This window comes from Ovis aries, chromosome 22, assembly GCF_016772045.2.
Source record: "Ovis aries strain OAR_USU_Benz2616 breed Rambouillet chromosome 22, ARS-UI_Ramb_v3.0, whole genome shotgun sequence".
Classification (NCBI taxonomy): domain Eukaryota; kingdom Metazoa; phylum Chordata; class Mammalia; order Artiodactyla; family Bovidae; genus Ovis; species Ovis aries.
Genome location: NC_056075.1, coordinates 22134318 through 22154758, shown reverse-complemented (window position 1 = coordinate 22154758; position 20441 = coordinate 22134318). Strand labels below are relative to the sequence as shown.

Genomic DNA, 20441 nt, shown 5'->3' with positions numbered 1-20441 from the left:
TTTCATTCCACTCCTTCTTTTTCTATTCACAGGCTGTTTTTTTAAAAGTTGAAGTATAACGTTATATTAGTTTCACATATACAACATAATGGTTTGATATTTGAATGCAGTGCAAAATGATCTCTATCATAAGTCTAGTTACCATGCATCACCTTACATAGTTAATGATCATTTTTTTCTTGATGAGAACTTTTAAGATTTACTCTCTTAGCAGCTTTCAGATATGCCACACAGTATTATTAACTGTAGCCATCATGCTGTATATTACATCTTCATACTTTATCTATTTTATAACTGGAAGTTTGTACCTTTTGACTCCCTTGTTCCATTTCTCCTGTCCCCTACCTCCTTCCCTTTGGCAACTGCCAGTCTGTTCTTTGTATCTGTGAACTTGGTTTTTCATTTGTTTTGATTCATTTTGTTCTTTCTTATATTACACATACAAGTAAAATCCTATAGTATTAGTCTCTCTCTGTCTTACCTGTGTCACTTAGCCTGATGCCTTAAGGCCTGTCTATATCACAAATGGCAAGTGGGTATTAGTCTCTCAGTCATGTCTGACTCTTTGGAACCCTATGGACTCTAGCCTCTCAGGCTCCTCTGCCCATGGTATTCTCTAGGCAAGAATACTAGAGTAAGTTGCCATGCCCTCTTCCCAATCCCAGGGGATCGTCCCAATCCAGGGATCAAACATGAGTCTCTTGCATTGCAGGCAGATTCTTTACTGTCTGAACCACCAGGGAAGCCCCAAATGGTAAGATTCCATACTTTTTTCTGACTGAGTGGTATTCCATTATATATATGCACACCACATCTTTTTATCCATTCATCCACCAGTGTACACTTAGGTTGTTTCCATATCTTGGCTATTTTAAATAAGGCTCCAGTGAGCGTGGGGGTGCATATATCTTTTCAAATTATTATTATTTTTTAAAAAACAAATACTCAGAAGTGGAATTACTTGATCATGTGGTAGTTCTTCCTTCAAGCTAGGCTTCAGCAGTACTTGAATTGAGAAATTCCAGATGTACAAGCTGGGTTTAGAAAAGGCAGAGGAACCAGAGATCAAATTGCCAGCATTCATTGGATCATAGAGAAAGCAAGGGAATTCCAGAAAAATTTCTACTTCTGTTTCATTGACTACATAAAAGCCTTTCACTGTGTAAATCAAAACAAACTGTGGAAAATTCTTAAAGAGATGGGAATACCAGACCACCTTATCTGTCTCCTGAGAAACCTGTATGCAGGTCAAGAAGCAACAGTTAGAACCTTACACAGAACAACTGACTGGTTCAAAATTGGGAAAGGAGTATGGCAGGAATATATATTGTCACCCTGTTTATTTAAATTATATGCAGAGTACATCATGTGAAATGCCGGGGTGGATGACTCAGAAGCTGGAATCAAGATTGCCAGGAAAAAGATCAACAACCTCATATATGCAGATGATAACACTCTAATGGCAGAAAGTGAAGAGGAACTAAAGAGCCCCTTGATGAGGGTGAAAGAGGACAGTGAAAGCTGGCTTAAAACTCAACATTTAAAAAAATGAAGATCATGGCATCTGGTCCCATCACTTCATAGCAAATAGAAGGGGAGAAAGTAGAAGCAGTGACAGATTTTCTCTTTTGGGGCTCTAAAATCACTGCGGATGGTCACTGCAGCCGTTAAATCAGAAGACATTTGTTTCTTGGAAGGAAAGCTATGGCAAACCTAGACAGCATATTAAAAAGCAAAGACATCACTTTGCCAACGAAAGTCTATATAGTCAAAGCTATAGTCTTTCCAGTAGTCATGTACAGATATGAGGGTTGGACCGTAAGAAGGCTAAGTGCCGAAGAATTGATGCTTTCGAATTGTGGTGTTGGAGAAGACTCTTCAGAGTCTTTGGACTTCAAGGAGATCAAACCAGTCAATCTGAAAGGAAACCAACCCTGAATATTCAGTGAAAGGACTGATGCTGAAGCTGAAGCTCCAATACTTTGGCCACCTAATGCAAATACTGTGGCCACAGGCACCTCATTGGAAAAGACTCTGATGCTGGGAAAGATTGAAGGCAAAAGGAGAAGAGGGAGGCAGAGGATGAAATGGTTGGATGGCATCACCAGTTCAATGGACATGAACTTGAGCAAACTCTGCGAAATAGTGAGGGACAGGGAGGCCTGGCATCCTACAGCCCATGGGGTTACAGAGTCAGACATGACTTAGCAACTGAACAACAAATGGTAGTTCTATTTTTCACTTTTTTGAGGAAACTTCACATTGTTTTCCATAGTGGCTACACCAATTTACATTCCCACCAACAGCGCATGAGGGTTCCCTTTTCTTCACATCTTCTCCAGCAGTGGCTATCTCTTGTCTTTTTGATGACAGCCATTCTAACAGATGTGAGGTGATCTCATTGTGGTTTGGATCTGCATTTTCCCTGATGATTAGCAGTGTTTAGAATCTTTTCATGTGCCTGCTAGCTATCTCTATGTCTTCTTTGGGAAAATGTCTGTTCAGGTCCTCTGCCCATTTTCTAATCAGATTGTTTGGCTTTCTGCAATTGGGTTGTGTGAGTTCTTTATGTATTTTGGATATTAGCCCCTTGTTGCATATATGCTTTACAATACTTTCTCCTATTCAGTAGGTTGCCTTTTCATTTTGTTGATGATTTTCTTTGTTTTGAGGAAGTCTCTTAGCTTGATGTGCTCCCACTTGTTTATTTTTGCTTTTGTTGCTTTTGTTTTGAAGTCAGATACAAAAAAAATCATTGCCAAGAGTGGTGTCAAGGTGCTTACTACTATGTTTTCTTTTAGGAGTTTTATGGTTTCAGGTCTTACATTCAAGTCTTTAATCCATTTTGAGTTAATTTTTGTGTACAGTATAAGATAGTTGTTTCATTCTCTTACAAGTGGCTCTCCAATTTTCTCAACACTGTTTATTGAAGAGACTGACCTTTCTCCCATTGTGTATGCTTCCCTCTTTTGTAATTAAAAATCATGTTTTATTATTCGTTAGTTTGATCAACAAAGTTGTGTTTAACTTCCCCACTCAAGCTGTTTTAAAATAGTTCCATTAATGCTGCTCGTACCCTACTCTTTTTTTTTTCTTATAAAACATCTTGTTTATATTCTTTGGGAATATCATTTTAAACGTCTGTTTAATATTCCATTAAGTAGATAGACCAGCATTTATTCAACATATTTTTGGTCTTGACCCCTTGAAGACAAGGCACATCCTTCTTTCCCTGTTAATCCATTTTGGTTCAATCACCCGTGAAGTTGGCTAACCTTCTTTTGAGTTTTTGTTTTCTGTCTGCGCCATCTCTTTGAGGTAATGGTATGCCAGATGCTATGTGAAATGGACCTTCTTTTCATTTGCCTTAAACTTTACTCATTCAAGTTTCAGAGAGGCGTCTTGGTCTTGTTATCCTTTAGTTTGGTGAACGAAGTTGTGTTTACCTTTTCCTCTGTGGTTAAGCTTTAGTTCTGGGCACTCCCTCCCCAGCCTTTACAGGCAGGCACTGCTATAGATGGTAGGCCTCATGTTGTACTTCTGACCCCATCACTGATGGGACTCTCAGCCTTCTGGTCTATAGAGCATTCAGGTGTATGTACCCCCACTGCAAGGTGGATGTTTGCTGATGAGAACAAGATTTCTTTGTCTCTCTTTTTTGTTCCCTCCTAAATACATCTATTTCCCTTCCCCTGGGGTGTCCTGTTGACTGGATCTTGGGATCTGGCTGCCTCACCCTTCGCCTGCCCAGGACTATGTCTGTCCTCTTCCTGGCTTCTGTTGGCCTCCTGTCCCCACTCCGCTGGTCCCTCCCTCACAGTGCTGTCGCTGCACTTCTGCTTCTGGCCCAGCCTCACCCGATGAGTTTGTGTGACCTTCGCACTGCATTCATGCTTTGGGACTTAGCCGCTATAATGATGTCCATGGCGCAGGTTAGCAGATGGCGGCAGCAGCAATGAGACCTGACATGTTCTAATGACTCCCTTCTTCCCACCCTTGCTGGCCGAGCTGATGGAGGGGCAGGGGTTTCCTTGAGGCGTTTTAGGAGGGGGCCAGGGGAAATCGGGGGGCACCCAGGTGCCGATGAAGCCTGTGACCTTTGCTGCTATAATATCAGTGTTTCACAAGCAGGGCGGTTCGGGAGCCCACTTGCAGCCCATCAAAAATTGATTTAATTGCAATTTTTCCTCCAATTAGGAGCACTGGAGCCTGACTAATTGGAGTAATAGAGAGTAATAAGGCTCAGATAAAAAGCCTTCCTCGGCGGCCTTTGTATCTCGTGTCAGTGCCTGTCAGAGGTCAGAGAGCTTGCATATTCTATTAGGCAGCCCGGCCTTCATTTGTACAAATTAGTTTACCCAACAGTAATTAAAATGCCAATGCGGGTTGAAGAGAACTGAATACACTTGATGGGCATGTTGGTGAATGATGTGACAGCTCTGGTGGCCTCCCTTGCCAAAGTGTGTCAGCCCAGCGCAGGGGCGGCTGGGGCCTGGGCCAGCTGGGCAGCTCCAGGCCAGCCACGGGGCACAGCTGCCGAGCACACCCTTCTGCTGCCCCTCCTCGGAGCCCCTCCGTCTCTCCTTTCTTCTCCCAGGTGGAGTCATTTGTTCACTTGTCCATTCGTTCATTCAGTAAGCATTTGAGTTGTCAGTATGTGGCAGGCATTATCCTAGGTGCTGGGGAAAGAACTTACGGGGCACAGGGTGTAAACTCACTTGGGCTCTGGAATTAAGACTAACTGGGTTCAGATTCTGGCCCCACTGATCGCTCCATGTGTGAGCGAGGTCAAGTCTGTCACTTCTCGGTGTCTCAGTGTCCTCGTCTCTCAGGCCAGGAGCAGGCAGAGTGGTGCTTTGGAGGCTTTGTTTGCGGACTCAGGCACACAGCAAACGCTCAGTCACTTCCTAGGGCAGTGAAGAGCGGCCAGACTAAGGCAGAGGCAGCACCTTGCCTGCACCCGACTGATTTTCCTTCATACTTTCCTCTCCTCTCTTCTGTATTTTGTTATTTTCTATTCCTCAACTTGACTACCAGAACTCCCAACTCTCTTGGTCTCTCTGATGTGAGGGCTCTTATGTCTTCTTCTTGGGCCTATGGATGATCTCTGTGAGGCCAGGTTTTCCTAAGTTGGGACCAGGGGCCAGTAAGGTAGCTTGGGCATCTGGGCAGGGTGCGACTTTATAGAGTGGATGAGAAATTGTAGAAGGCCAGCTTCTGATAAGGACTTTCTGGTCCAAAAAGAGAAGAGTTTGTGGAGTCAGAATGACTTTTAGACCCTCAGGGTGAGAGAGTATATGCATTTGTGTAAGAGCATGTGTGTGCTGACATTTTTAGGTATTGCTGGTTATTGTTATTGTTCAGTTGCTAAGCTGTGTCTGCCTCTTTGTGACCCCATGGACTGTAGCATGCCAGGCTTCCCTGTCCTTCACTGTCTCCTGGAGTTTTCTCAGATTCATGTCCATTGAGTTGGTGATGCTACCTAACCATGTTATCCTCTGCCGACCTCTTCTCCTTTTGCTTTCAATCTTTCCCAGCGTTCTTTTCTATTGAGTTGGCTCTTCACATCAGGTGGCCAAAGTATTGGAGCTTCAGAATCAGTCCTTCCAATGAATATTCAGGATTGATTTCCTTTAAGATTGACTGGTTTGATCTCCTTGCAGTCCAAGGGACTCCCAACAGTTTTCTCCAGCACCACAATTCAAAGGCATCAATTCTTTGGCACTCAGCCATATGGTCCAACTCTTAAATCCATACATGACTACTGGAAAAACCACAGCTTTGACTATATGAACCTTTGTTGGCAAAGCGATGTCTTTGCTTTTTAGCACGCCGTCTAGGTTTGTCATAGCTTTCCTTCCAAGGTGCAAGCATCTTCTAATTTCATGGCTACAATCACTGTCTGCAGTGATTTTGGAGTCCGAGAAAATAAAATCTGTCACTGTTTCCACTTTTTCTCCATCTATTTGCCATGAATTGATGGGACCAGATGCCATGAACTTAGTCTTTTGAATGTTGAGTTTTAAGCCAGCTTTTTCACTGTCCTCCTTTACCCTCATCAAGAAGCTCTTTAGTTCTTCACTTTCTGCCATTAGAGTGGTATCATCTGCATATCTGAGGTTGTTGGTATTTTTGCAGGCAATCTTGATTCCAGCTTGTGAGTCATCCAGCCTGGCATTTTGCATTATGTACTCTGCATATAATGTAATAAACAGAGTGACAATATATAGCCTTGTCATGCTCCTTTCTTCTCATCTGTTATCTGGTTGTGCTTCACTGTACAACTTCACTGTACCAACACTGTGTCATGTGTTATTCAGGTCTGAGCTTGGAGATCTGGGAATTAGTCCTCTAAGAAGCAGAGGGACCCCCTTCACAGCTCCTATGACTAGCTTCCTCTGCTGTGTTGGCTGTAGACTCTGGAAGGCCCTTTCAGTTGAAGTCTGTGGATTTGTTCTGGGCATCTCTTTGGCACCACACACTGTGCTGGGCGCTAGAATACACGCGAGCCACCAGACAGCCCTGATCTCAAAACAAAGTAGGAAGCCAGCCCCTCAAATGCCGTTTGTCTCATGCAGGCGAGGTCAGGGTGTGGCTGGACTCAAGAGGAAGGCCTGTCAGGCTGCTGAGCAGCCAGCAGGTCCTGCTTCTGCCTGTTAAGTAGGGCTGGCCGTCCCTGTCCCTCGGGGGGCTGACAGTCCCTGTGGTTTGGATGTGAATCTTGGTGAACGTTCCAAGCAGGACCTGGCTCCAAATCTGCTTAACTGCTGCTTACATGGTTGTTTTTGTTTTGTTTTGACTGAGTGTTAAATTTGATTAAACTCTTAGGCCCTCATAAATGCCAGAGGGACTCTCTACTCTCCCTCCTCTATCTCCTTCCTGCTTTACATGGTTAAGCAAGGGAAAAGGGCAGCTTTTGGAAAGAAATGTTCACAGTTGTTATATCCAGGCAGTTAAGAAAGGTCCTTATGGACATGAAGGTGAGAGGCATTCCTCCTGGAGGCAAAAGGTGAGGGTCAGGGGTGGGTGGGCAGGAATAGAGGACAGGAATCCAGGGGCAGGGGTTCCCATCGCTGCTGGGAAGTCAGAGCTGTGGAGGCGCCTCCTCTCCTTCTCCATTGACTTACCTTGATGCTGATTTAGGCCTGTGGCCAGTCAGAGGCCTCAGGCCTCCTTAAGAGGCTGTGTGTCTGTGCTGGTGCCCCTCACCTGGCTCCCTACTTCTCAAAAGTCTGGAGAGCCCCATTGCGTGCATGAATGATTTCTAAGGGCTATTATGTTTCCAACCCAAGGTAATTAGCTTTGCCAGTTATTACTGGATTGCTCTCAAGAGAGAAATGTGGGTAGGAGAGGGAAGTGCGGATGACACCTCCTGGCTTTGTAGTTTGGGCCTTTAGTGTCCAGTGGCTGCATGCCAGGCTGGGTGTCACCTGGAGCATGACAGAGTGACTGTTTTAGAATACCATTCTAGTTTAGTGGCTCCTGGCATGCCTATAGGTTGATAGGAGGCTGGGAAGACTGAGCATGTCCCTAGAGAAGTCTTGATTTGAGGCATGGATGGTCCAAGGTGGTTTATGTGGCCTTTTTGTCTGCCTCGGGTTGAAACACAAACCCCTGCCCTGCAATTTTGATTGTAAATCAGTGGCTTGCCCAGTGCCTGCCCTAACATCTCCTCTATCAGCAGCTAGCAGGCCAACCCCCCACCAAGCCAAAGCCATCGGCTTCTCAGAGCCCCAACTGCGGAAATCCATCTCCCCACTGACATGCTTGGGATCAGAGAGCCACAGGTGCTGGGCAGGGCCAGGGCCAATAGGCTGCTGCCCCACAGTGCTAACGTGTCATTAATATGTCCAGTCTCTCCCTCCGAGCCCAGACATGAAGGGACATGGCCCCTCCCTGCCCCAGGGCTCCTGAGTGACATAACTGCTTTCAGCTCTCTTGTTCCAGTTTAGATTTTCAAGCCCAGGGTTCCTGCAGGCTCCCCCTCCCCACACCTTCCAAATCCTCTGACAAAGGAGTGGTCTGGCACATGGGTTCAAGTTCTAGTCCTAGTACTGTGGCCAGCCTGGCTCATTGAATGGATTCTTCTCACTGGGTTTGGGCCTCCATTTAAAATGAAACTGCAAATTATATATGTTGAGCTTCTTAGGGGTTTAAGAGAGGCTCTTAAGTATGAGTAGTATGGTCAGAGTATTCCTTCTCTCTCGCCTCTTGGCAATGTCTGTCATTGTCCTCTAAACTCTGACTTTCATCCCACTCCCACGGCAGTCCTGACTGCCTAGCCCTCACACTCCCTGGTCTCCCACACTCACCTTTTCATGCTATCACCTGCCTTTCATCGCTGGCCTTTTCTCACTTTGGTGCCTTTATGTCTGCTCTGTGCTTGTATCACGTTGCCATATTCCCCAGGTCTTAAAACCTTCAGTAAAGCCGCACAGCCTCCCTCACCTCTGACCAGGGCAGCAGCTTCCAGCACCCAACAACCTGTTACAGGGAGACAATTACTCGTGTGGCATCATGAAGTTTGTGTTCATACAACTGAAGACCAGCAGGCTTGCTCTCCCTTGGCCTCAGTTGCACATTTAGAGATCCATTCTTATGGTGGGCAGAGATCACCCAACCAGGTCTGAGCAGCAAACTCAGCTGCCATTGAACCCCTGGCTCCTCTGGCCAAGCAGCTCTGGGAGGTTACAGCCGTCACTCTGATTGCATATGGTTTCCCACTTCTCTGATGGCTCTCGGGCTGCTTCTCTCATCCTGGCTTAACCCCATGGTGCCCTGGAGAATGAGCACAGCGCTTCCAATTGTGTAGCCATTTCCGCCACAAGTTCTGACAAGCCAGACCTGACTCTGCTCTCCTTTTGTTTGGCAGCTCCTTTGTGACAGGGACGGCTTGTTGTGGGCACTTCTCACCCTTAAGAATCTGGGACCTCAACAGGTAAGAGATTCCTGAGCCCACCATGGCTTCCAGGGTGGGTGGGGCTGGAGCAGCTGGGAGGCCAAGGAAAGAGCTACCCAAGCCAGCCCATTTCAGTTGCCCGAGTGGTACAGGAGGAGGTTGGAAGGACCCTGCCCCACAACCCGACAGGCTCCACTGTGTCACCTTCTCACATAGGATCAATTGTTAGCTTATGGAAACTGTTGGAGTAATTTATAATAGGTACCTAATTTTATGTAGAACTTATGATAACAGTTTGGATTTATGATACTTCTTCTCTAAGAAGTGCCTGACTATGTGGCTCTAAAAAATTTTATCTATCCTCAGAGATGATTTTTCTAAAATAAAGAAATTTTGGAAGTGCCCACAGATTCCTAAGAAGAACAATAAAGAACAGTTAAAATACACCCAGGTTTTATTTACAGTTCTCTGCCTTGGCAGGCTTGACACATTCCTATCTGATTACCTGCTACTCTGTTTTTTGTTTTTTTTTTTAATTTTAAGCTTTTCATTTGAGATAATTATAGATTAATAGGAAGTTACAAAAGTAGGAAGGCAAGGTACCTGTGTAACATCTTACATAATATCAAACCTAGCAAGTTGGTAGATATAGTTGGTACAGTCTGCAGACCTTTATCTGATTATACTTATTTTGTGAGTATAAATTTCTTTGCAGTTTTATCCCATGTGTAGAATCATGTAACTACTGCCACAATAAAGATACAGAACTGTGCTGTTCCATCAGCACAAAGACCCCTCCTATACACCTTTATAGCTGCACGCATCCTCTGCCCCTCCCTCTTGCTCCTAACCCCTGGCAACCAGTTAGGTGTTCTTCATCTCTATCATTTTGTTATTTTGAAGGTATTATATAAATGAAATAATGTATGTAGTACAGATGTAATTTGTAATCTTTGGAGGTTTTCCGCTTTGTGCTGCATAATTCCCTTGAGAGTCGCAGAAGTTGCTGCATGCGTCAGTAGCGCTCTCGTCCTTCTTGCTCAGTAGTATTCCCTGGCGTGCATATACCAAAGTTTCTTTCCCCATCAATCAGCATTCCCCCAGGGAAGAGCATTTGGGCTGTTCTGTTTTTTGACTGTTGAACATTTGTGTATAGGCTTTTGTGTGGGCACACGTTCTCAGTTTTTTTAAATTACTGCCTGGGAAAACAATTGCTGGGTCATTTGGTAAGTATGTGCTTAGTTTTTTTTACCTGCCAACCTGTTTTCAGTATCTTACCACTTTATATTCTGACTCTAGTGTCTGAGAGATCTAGTTTCTGCACATTTTCAACAGCATCTGGTAGTGTCACTATTTTTTATTTGAGTTATTTTAATGGATGTGTTATTTGTAGTTTTGATTCAAATTTCCCTAGTAGCTAATGATGTTGAACATCTTTTCATGTGCTTATTTGCCTTCCATATATTCTCTTTGGTAAAATGTCTGCTCATGTTTGCCTGTTTCTAACTAGATAGTTTGCTTTTTCACTGATGAGTTCACAGAGATAGCCATTTCTGCTGAAAGTCAGTTTTATTTAGTCACGTTGTTGGGTATGCTTGGCATCAGTACTGACCCAGGCCTGGGATGGCAGACAGGCTGGGGCAGTGAGGGTGTGTGCCACCCCGCTGTGGTCCAGCTGTATCTGGAAGGCTGAGTAACCTTTGAATGGATTCTTCTGCCTGTGGTTGCCTTGGTGGGGGTATGTTGGGGCAGAGATTAGCGGTCGGAATGGAGTTCTAAGGTACCAGCTCCTTCAACAGCATCCTCTTATGAAACCCCTAGACCTCACTAACACTAAACACTGGCCTGTATAGAACCCAGAAAGGACCCAAGTGAGAATGGGTACAAAACAGCTATGGCCTCAGTTCTCACTGGAGCCAGACAACAAATACCCCTGCACCCTCTGGCCAGCCTGAGGCAAGGCTGCCCTGGGCATTGCTTGGCTTCACCTGTCTGCCCTCTGGCTCCCAGACTCCTTTCCTTACCATTGAGGAGCCAGGCCTTACTTGAACACCTCTTCCGTCCTCAGGGAAGCTTGAGGACCAGTGGTGCGGGGTCTGAGGGGGAAGATGCCCTGATGGAGGCATCCACTTTTGGTGGGAGGAAATGGATGGACAGAACGACTGTCTGTAGCTGTCTTTCCCAAAGAAGCCCAAGCAGATAATAAAGCCATGTAGAAAATAGGATTAAGGTAATAAACAGGCAGGACAGAGTTTGATCTTTCAATAATGCCAAAGCCTGACTGACAGGCCAATCTGGAAGGTGGAGCAGCATCGCAGGCAGAACTCCGGTGGCGGGGCGGTGCTCAGTGCTGGGTGGATTCTTTGCTTTTAACCTGTCACCGCTGAAACCTGAGGAGGGCCGGTATTTTCTCTTTTATGTGTGTGCTCAGCCTTGGGGGAGGAGCACTGGAGGGCAGTTTTGCTCAGAGCATGGCCCCTCCAGAGGCTGCCCTCAGGGTAGTGGTGGGGGCTGGGACACGCCTTGGAGGCATAGGCACCTGCTGGGCACCAGCGGGCCCTCCTCCATCTGTGCCTCAGCTATGGGTCCTCAGGCAGCCTCAGCTGCTTTTCGGTGTCTGAGGACCTCTTTCAAGGTCATCCTGGCTCCCTCAAGCCCTCTGTGCCTCCGGATTCCTAGAGCCTGTTCTCGCTCTGGCGGGGTGAGGAAGCGAGGTGCTAGCTGGAGCACACCGGTCTGAGAGCGGCCGTGGGCACCAAGACATTGCCTGGATGGCAGGGAGCTTGGCTGTCCCCCACTCTTCTTCCTCTCCTGCCTCTCTCTCAGAGCTGTGGACCATGGGCTGGGCCCAGCGGCAGGAGATTTCTAACCTGTGTAAACCAGATGGGAAGAAAGATAAGAGTCCTTCCCCCAGTGTGGATGTGCCAGTGTTCCTCTTTCCAAGGGTTGATGGTGTGCAGGCCCCCAGGGGCTCTGTCTTGACCCTGCTACTCACCCGCCACTGAGGTATCCCTAGTTAGGCCCTGCGGAACTGTGCCAGAGTCATCCTGTTCCTGACCTTGAGTCTGGAGAAATGAAGGCCCACCTAGTGTTCTCTGTCTGCATTTGCTCAGGGCCCTTGGCTCTGCCCTAGGAATGGTGGTGTCTGTGTGGGGCACACCTCCTGCTGCTGGAAGACCCTGGGGTGGGTAGGGGTTCTGACTGGCCTGACATCACACACAGATCTTCTCCTGGCTCTGCCCTTACCAAGGTGCATTTGAGCTGGATCTAGCCTTGGTGCCTTGAGATGAGGCAGTGGGGACGTGGGCACCAGGATGGAGAAGCCTGAGGTCTCACTCAGCTCTGGAGATTTCCCAAGGGGGCCAGCTGTAGCTCCAAGCCAGCCAGGAACTGCTGGGTAAGGAAGAAAGGAGGGGTGGGTTTCGGTGACTTGGCTCCTCCTAGGGCACTGAGGGTTTGAGTCCTTGGCTAGGTAGTGCACTGCTCAGTATGTGTGTGACTCACACCCCTGCATAATCCCACCTCATCTCCCCTTCCCCTTCTGGCCAGCATCATCCTTGGTGCCCCATGACTCCCTCCATTTCCATCCTAAAGCCCCTAAGTCTCCTCTTTCTCAACAGAGGCAGGGGCAGAGAAGCTTCTCACATATTGTGACAGACACCATGTATTTTCCCCTTGGGCTTTTGCTTTACTACCTGACCCCTGTGCCTGAAATACCCTCTCTCTGCCTACTGAAACACTGCTCATTTTTTAGCATGAATAGACCTCTACCACGAGGCACTCCCTGATCCTCCCCGCTGTGGCTGGAGATGTTGACCCTTAGAGCATTCATAGGGTCACCCTGTTGGCCAACATGTGGCCTGGAACTTATCTTGGAACCCTGGACTGAACATGGGAGATACACGTCATGGCATCCTACAGCATTGGAATGACAAAGGGTGCCCGGCTACACCCCTTTCTGTCTGCAGAAAAAACTGGGGTCCTGACTTCAGGCTGGGCCACTCTGAGGGCACCGTTACTGCCCATCCCACCCAGGTGTGGCTTTGTCTCTGCCCCTGACCCTCCACCTGGGGCGGGGGGCCTGGTCCTCAGTCAGGGTGATTATGGGAATTGCCCCTCTTTAAGTATGTGCCTTCTCCTTTGAAAGTATTACTGACAGCTTTTTTCATTTTCTTTTTTCTTTACCTCTTTAAGGAACCCTGTAATTTCTTTCTCTTTCTTTCTTTTTTCCCCCACCCCTTTCCTTTTTCTTTCTTGTCCCCTCTGTCCCCCTGAACTCTTTGAAATTGGCTCTCTGCCTGCTGACACCAAACTGATACTTTGCGTTTCACTTCTCCTTATCCCTTTATGGCAACAGATGTTGAAATTTTGTATCCTTTTATCTGCCCGGCTGCCCCTTCCTGTAATTACGGTCCTCTTGTTAGCAGTACAAAGTGGGCTGCCTGGCTGCCTGGCCTTTGAGCCATTGTGTCTGAACACGTGTGCGCAGGCGGGTGCTGGAGCTGTGCACGCGCACACACGTGCATGTGAGGGGCCTGTGCTCGGAAAGGGCCCTTCCCGCTCACTGGGCAGGGCTGGGGCTGGCGAAGCCTTAGTGGGCTTCTCCTAGTCTCCACGGTTCTATCTGGGACCCCAGTTACAGAACTGAGGTTGCCTCCTAAAGTCTCTCTCTCTCCTCACCAGAGGGCTGGACAAGGATGGCCACTGCCGCCCCTCACCCACCTGGAGGCCCGCGGTGGTCAGCTTATTCCCTTCACATACCCACACCTCCCACCAAAGCAGGTGGCCCAGCCCTGCACCTCTGCAGTTGTTGGTCCTTCACCTGTGCCATTTCCCATCTTCTGTCCCTGCGGGCCACTCACTACAGAAATGTCCTTTTATCTGTCCCCTTAGTAAACTCCCTTTTATCTCTCTCCTTGTACCAGCCAAGCCACCCCTTGTATTGTCAATCAGGTAGATGAGACTTCTTACCCTCCATGAAGGAAGGGACCATGTCCCTCCCTGCCCAAGTCTCAGCTCACATCTCCCTGCAGTCTCCATTAGGCACAATGATTTGTGTACAGAAGGTGCTTAGTAAATGACTATTGATCAAAGAAAGCAAGAAAAGGAAGGAGAGGGTGGAAAGAAAGGAGGGCACACTGTCCTGTTTTCTCAGTGACCACGTTAGGCCCAGCTTTATTACACCTTCAGGGGAAGCAAAGATAAGGTAGACTGTCACTCTTCCATCCTTTCTTTTTAGAAGCCATTTTTTAATTTTTGTGGTTGCACATACTGGGTGGGGTATCCTCACACCCAAACAGATGCAGGAATTAACACCCACAGAACCTCCAAGGACCTTTGTTCTGTCTGGTCAAAGCTATGGTTTTTCCAGTGGTCACATATGGATGTGAGAGTTGGACTATAAAGCAAGCTGAGCACCAAAGAACTGATGCTTTTGAACTGTGGTGTTGGAGAAGACCCTTGAGAGTCCCTTGGACTGCAAGGCGATCCAACCAGTCCATCCTAAAGGAAATCAATCCTGGGTGTTCATTGGAAGGACTGTTGCTGAAGCTGAAACTCCAATACTTTGGCCACCTGATGCAAAAAACTGACTCACTGGAAACAACCCTGATGCTGGGAAAGATTGAAGGCAGGAGAAGGGGACAACAGAGGATGAGATGGTTGGGTGGCATCACCGACTGGATGGACGTGAGTTTGAGTGAACTCCGGGAGTTGGTGATGGACAGCGAGGCCTAGCGTGCTGCGATTCATGGGGTCGCAAAGAGTCAGACATGACTGAGCGACTGAACTGAACTGAACCTCCAAGGAGCAGCATCAGGAACCCAGTGTGTTAAGAGTGGCTGGAAATGGTGTGGGGGCCACGGGCATTCTTACATGTGGGTGAGGCAGGAGAGCCTGGGTGTCTTACCTCAGAGTGGTCAGCACAGGAGGACTTTGTATGGGCCACAAGGAGGTGCGCGGAGGTGGGTGGGGGAGCACACAGGAGTGAAATGGGGCACCTTGCTCCCTGGCCTTCAGAGCCCCGCCTGGGGCAGAGGGCTTCCAGGGACTGCCTCCCTGTGCCCAACTCTGGCCTAGCGCTCAGGGCCTCTCCCAGACAGGGCATCTGGTCTTCAAGGCTAGCAACTACTTCCAGTCAGCTGTCCTGACAAAGATGGTGATGGGGGAGGGGGGGGGTTGCTATTGGTGCCTTATTTAAATTTCCTCCTCCCTGTCTGGAAGTTCCTGTGGTCCCTCTTCCCTCCAGCTTCAGTGGAGCTGCCTGGGCAGCAGGGTAGGTAGGGCCCTCACCTGAGCCCCACCACCTCAAAGTCTGGGATCCAGCCACACACTGCTGTTTTTCCTACCCAGGTACTCCGGGGCTCCTCTGGGAAGCTGCAGATAGCCCAGCCTGGGGAACAGGTCTCTTCAGGCAGCCCTCTCCGGCCTGTGTCTCATTCATCAGGCTCACAGGGGCGGCCCCATCTGTCTTTATCTTTCCCTGGGTTGAGAGAGAATTGCTGGAGTCAGGCAAAGGGGAGGCTGGGGTAGAGATCCCCCCCCGCCCCCCGCAGCCCTCAGTGGCTCCTGGCAGCCCCGGCTTTGTGCGCAGGAGCGAGAAGGGAAGGGACTTTTTGTCTAGTGTCTATAGTGCAGACCTGGCCCTTGCTCCTGTCTTGGCCTGAGGCTCTAAGCGGCAGCCCCTTTCCCACACAAGTTGTGCGACAGCCAAGGCTCTGCACCCCTCCCTCACGCCCCCCACAGTGAGAGGCCGAGAGGCATTCTTAACATTCTTTACAGAGAAAAGGGGTGAAACGTCTGAATTTGGGGGTCACCACGTTATACAAATTGCAATCTAATCGTTTTTACAAGAACACACTTGCAGTAAGAAAAGGAGCCCGGGAGGAGGGGCCCAGGAGATAGACAGCTTGTTTTGTCCCCCTTCCCCCCAAAGTTTGGGGCTATTGTGGTGCTCATCTTGCTCCCCCCACCAGAGCGGTTGAGCTAGAGTTTTCTAGTTAAATTGGTCCTGTGGTGGGGGCCACGAAGGGCCCACGGTGCCATTTCTGTTTGTTTTCCCAAATCAAAGCCCCAGCAGGGCTTCTGTGGCACCGCTGGGCTGCTATTTGAAGAGACAGGGCCACTTCCCAGAGCCTGGTGTGTCAGTTTATGCTCTGAACTTAACCTCACGGGTACTGCACAACAGAGCCTGGAGGGTCCCAGGCCCGGAGGCAAAAGAAACTGTATCTTTTTATTGGCCCATTTAAAGTGTGTGTGGCCATTTCAGGGGGTCAGAGAAGTAGTGTGGCAGAAACTCTTCAGGCCCTGACCAGGCCAGGCCGGCAAGACAGGGGCTTTTGGGCCTTGTCCTGATCTCCAGGGGGCTGGTGCTCACTCAGCCTTTGGGTCTCCCCAGAGGGTAGGGTTGGAGAAGGAAATGGCAACCCACTCCAGTATTCTTGCCTGGGGAATCCCAGGGACAGAGGAGCGTGGTGGGCTGCCGTCTGTGGGGTCACACAGAGTTGGACACGACTGAAGCAACTTAGCAGCAGCAGCAGCAGAGGGTAGGGTTATGTGTTTCTTATTGCACAGGCTGGCAAGACACTCTCCAGTGGCGGCTGAGATGCCACCCTGCCTGGGCAGGGTCCAGGCTGGCAACTCGGCGTGGGTGTGGTCATCCTGCTGCCGATCTTCTGTCCAGGGGTGCCTGGCTCTCCTTCATTCTGAACCCTGGGACCAGGGGTGGGCAGGTAGAGCCATGCTGGGCTTCGCGCCCCCCAATCTCCACCGCCTTTCATCTTCTATTTCAGACAGACAAACATGAAATTACTTCTGTAGATTAAAGGGGAGAGCTCCTCAGTCAGTCCTGAAGGCCTCACTAATGGAGGGGGCAGGGCCCCCAAATCTGGGGGGGTGCAGAACTGTGGAGCAAAGCAGCCCAGACCCAGTGGACGACAGAGACAAGAAAGCTCAGGACCCCAGCCCCTCTGACCTGCCCAGGAGTGGTGACTCATGGCTGGCGGACCTGCTTGGGCACTGAGGTCTGTGATCTCTAGGAGATGCTGACGTGGGGAGAAGGCTTTCTCTCTTGAGCCCTCAGCACACAGACAGGAAGAGCACTTCCCTGGGAAGGAGGCTGGGGACAGAAGTGCCAACTTAGGGCCTACCCTGACCCTGCCCTGACTGGACAGCAATAGTGCTGCTTGCTGGGGGGCCCCTCACTACCCAGTGCTCAAGGGAAAGGCAGAGTTGGGCAGAAAAGACCCTGTGGCACCTCCTTTCCTCCTTCAGGGAAGGTGGCAGCTCCACTAAGGAGAAGGGAGGTTGAGGGTCGGGGTCTGTGAGGTGGAAGGACCGGAGCTAAGGCCCGTGTTCACACATGTGGCTCGTGGCTGCTTTGGTGAAACCTGGTTGGCCAAGGCTGGGCTGGTGAGACCACAAAGTCTTCCCCAACCCGAGCCAGGGCCTCTTACCTGGGTGTCCCTGTGTAGTGTCCACAGCCCAGTTTTTCCTGTCATGCCATGCAGGAGAGCCCAGCATGTCCTGAGTGAAGGTGAGGGGTTGGGCCTGGAGCATGCCCCCTTCTTCTTCATTACCCTCATTCTGAGAAAATCACCGCTTCTACCCATCCCATAGCCACAGGGATTAGCGGGTATACTTGATGTTGAGGGGTAGTTGCTAGGGCCAGGAGGCCCCCCTAGGTGGTTGCTAGGGGTCTGGCATCAGGGCGAGGGGTCTGCCCACTGCCGCGGTCACGGAGGGAATTACACAGTCACAAAGAAATTGTTCTTCTCAGTAATCTGCTCTTGGCCACCGGGAGGGGCAGGGGGGCAGGCTAGAGCCCAGCAGGCTGGGGGCTGTGATCACAGAGGCGTGCTAGCCCCAGGCCGGGGGCCAGCCGGGCCAGGAACACCAGGGACCGGCCTGCTAAGCTGCTTTCTCAGCGATTTCTCTCCCCAGACACAAAGGTGTTTACTTGTTTTAACATCTCCTGGGACTCCCCTTCTCCCTTTGTGTGGTCTTTATCCCCAATGAGGTTTGAGCCCCAGATTACAGGCAGGAATTAAGGCATTGGACTCAGGCAGCTCAGAACTGCATGACCTGCAGGATCAAGACATATAAAGTAACCAAATGTGTGTGTGAGGGGGGCCGACCCCTTCGGCAAGGCCCATTCATCGTCCCAAGGAGGAGTGGCTGGGTGGCGGGTAGCCAGCGTGCAGGTGTGATGGAGAGGCTGCTGATGGCTGACTGAGGCATCGGCTGGGGGAGGGGCAGGGGCTGGGAACAGGGGAGAAAGCTGGAAGTCCAGGGCATCTCCTCCTCTGGCCCCCTTCCTCTGAGGGTCTTAATTCTGGCTCAGGAAGGAGCCCAGGGACTGATGTCACTTGGTTAAAAGCATGTGTGTGGGCCAAGGCAGGACAACCTCTCATCCCCTGCCTTCTCTCTTCCCAGTGGGCAGCTGATGACGCACCTGGGCAGTGACTTTCCCCCAGGGGCTGGGGTGCTGGACGTCATGTACGAGTCCCCTTCCACGCTCCTGTCCTGTGGCTACGACACCTATGTTCGCTACTGGGACCTCCGAGCCAGTGCCCGGTGAGTGTGCAGGGCAGGACAACAGGCGGTGGGAACCTCCCCCTGCCCTGGTGCCCCAGGGAGAGGGACAGAGACCCCATAGCAGGGACTGGGAGAGCAGCTGGCAAGGTCAGAGTAAGCTTAGACTCCCCACCTCGGCAGCCCTGGTCCCGTGGCCCGGGAGACTGTAGCCACCAGGCCCTGATAAGAGCCTTGGGAGCCATCAGGGTGCTGTCCTTCAGCATTCTGTCCCAGCTTTCTTGAGGCCTTCCTTGCCTCTGAAATCTGGTGACACACAGCAGCCACGTGATGCAGAAATGAGGCATAAGCCTGCCTGGTGTCAGGGACTTGGTGAGAAAGAGATCTTTACTGAGGAGGCTTTCCCCCATTAAGTGTGGTTTTAAAGGAATGTGGTGGTTTGGCATCTTTCTCCCAACCAGAATGGCTTCCTAAGGCCTCTGGGGAAGCTGGGGTGGAGGCGGAGGGCACCCCCAGACATCCCCTGCATCACCTCCTCCTGGACAGGAAGTGTGTCATGGAGTGGGAGGAGCCCCACGACAGCACCCTGTACTGCCTACAGACGGATGGGAACCACCTGCTGGCCACTGGCTCCTCCTACTATGGTGTCGTGCGACTGTGGGACCGCCGCCAAAGGGCCTGCCTCCATGTAAGTGTCCTGCGCACACAGGCAGGCCTCATGGATGCCAAGGTCTGCACTGGGAGTGGGTGTGCCTGGGGAGGGCGGGAGGAAGCCTAGAGTAGCCCCTGTCCCTTGGCACCAGGCCTGGGAATCCTGCATTCGAGCTACCCCAGCTCCCAGTGGGGACGTTTTTGCCACTCTCATCCCTCCCCTGCAGGCCTTCCCATTGACGTCGACACCCCTCAGCAGTCCTGTGTACTGCCTGCGCTTCACCACCAGACACCTCTATGCTGCACTGTCCTACAACCTCCGTGTCCTGGACTTTCAAAACCCATGACAAAGCCAACCCAGCCTGTGGGCCAGGGAAGCCAGCTGCTCAGGGACCTCTCCTGCCTGGAGGGATCAGTGACCCCTCCTCCCCGGCCTCCCTGTGTTCCCAGATCTGTGACCACGGTGCTCAGGCACCTAAGATAAAGGCTGCTGACTCCTGGGCACTGGGGTCACCCAGGGGTGCAGTCCCTCCCAGGAACCAGTTGGAGAGATGGGACCTACTGCTTCTCAGCTGAACCTTGCTTCCCTGTTGGCCAGAGCAAGAATCTGGCCTGGAGAGAGAGGCCCACCCCTTCTTAAAGGCAGGCCAGCTCAGCACAAGTGTGAGGTGAGGTGCTCCATGCTTCCCAGGTGGCCCCTTCCCTAGAAGGAGTGGGGAGGCTGCCAGTACCCTGTGGTACCAGCCTCCACATCAGTCAGACCCCACCTTTGACCAAGGTCTTCGGCTGGAGTACTACGGCCTGGTCTTGCTTTGAAACCAAGAAAGGACAAAGGCAATCCCAAAATTCTGAATTCTGAGCCAGCCCAACCTCAGACTAGCTGTTGAAACATGTTACAACGTACATTTTTGTAAAAATAAAGCTTGACTATTCACCAGTCTGGTTCCTCACTGGTTAGCAAGACCACAGGGAAAAGGAACAAGAGACTCAGACTTGGGGCTGGGCACACCAGGGAAGGGTGAGACCAGCCTCACAGCTCAGTGTCCGAAAGAGCAAAGGGTTCTTCCTCCAGGAAGGCCTCTCATCACCCCTGGCCCTGGTGGAGGAGTAGGCGTCACCTGTGGGTTATGGTGGGGGGGCCTGGAAAGGCTCCTGGCGGCTGTTGGCCTGCAGTGACCTCCACCACCCCACTCCAGTGCTCTGCAAGCCTTATGCTGACTTTACACCCAGTGTTGTAATATCCTGGGCTGCAAACAGGTTGGGGCCCTGCCCTGCTGGCGTCAGGCTTCCCTGATCCTCCTCTCCATCTAAGACCCATACCTTTATGTGGAAGGTTCTACATTGAAGGTCCAGAGGCTAG

At 50.2% G+C, this 20441-nt stretch overlaps 1 protein-coding gene across 5 annotated transcripts in view; it reads left to right on the top strand.

The window, feature by feature from the left end:
- Window positions 1–20018, top strand: part of FBXW4 (F-box and WD repeat domain containing 4) — an 87168-nt gene extending 67150 nt beyond the window's left edge. For 2 of the 5 annotated variants that reach the window (XM_042238730.1, XM_027960314.2), the window contains 4 exons: window positions 8873–8938; window positions 18332–18472; window positions 18977–19118; window positions 19309–20018. In XM_042238730.1, coding sequence (XP_042094664.1) covers window positions 8873–8938; window positions 18332–18472; window positions 18977–19118; window positions 19309–19428 — 469 coding nt within the window. In that variant the 3' untranslated portion in view covers window positions 19429–20018. Of the gene's footprint in view, window positions 1–8872; window positions 8939–18331; window positions 18473–18891; window positions 19119–19308 lie in introns of those variants that run through there. The other 3 variants (XM_042238729.1, XM_042238728.1, XM_060405146.1) reach the window with 3 other exon arrangements.
- The last annotated feature ends 423 nt before the right edge of the window (window positions 20019–20441 follow it).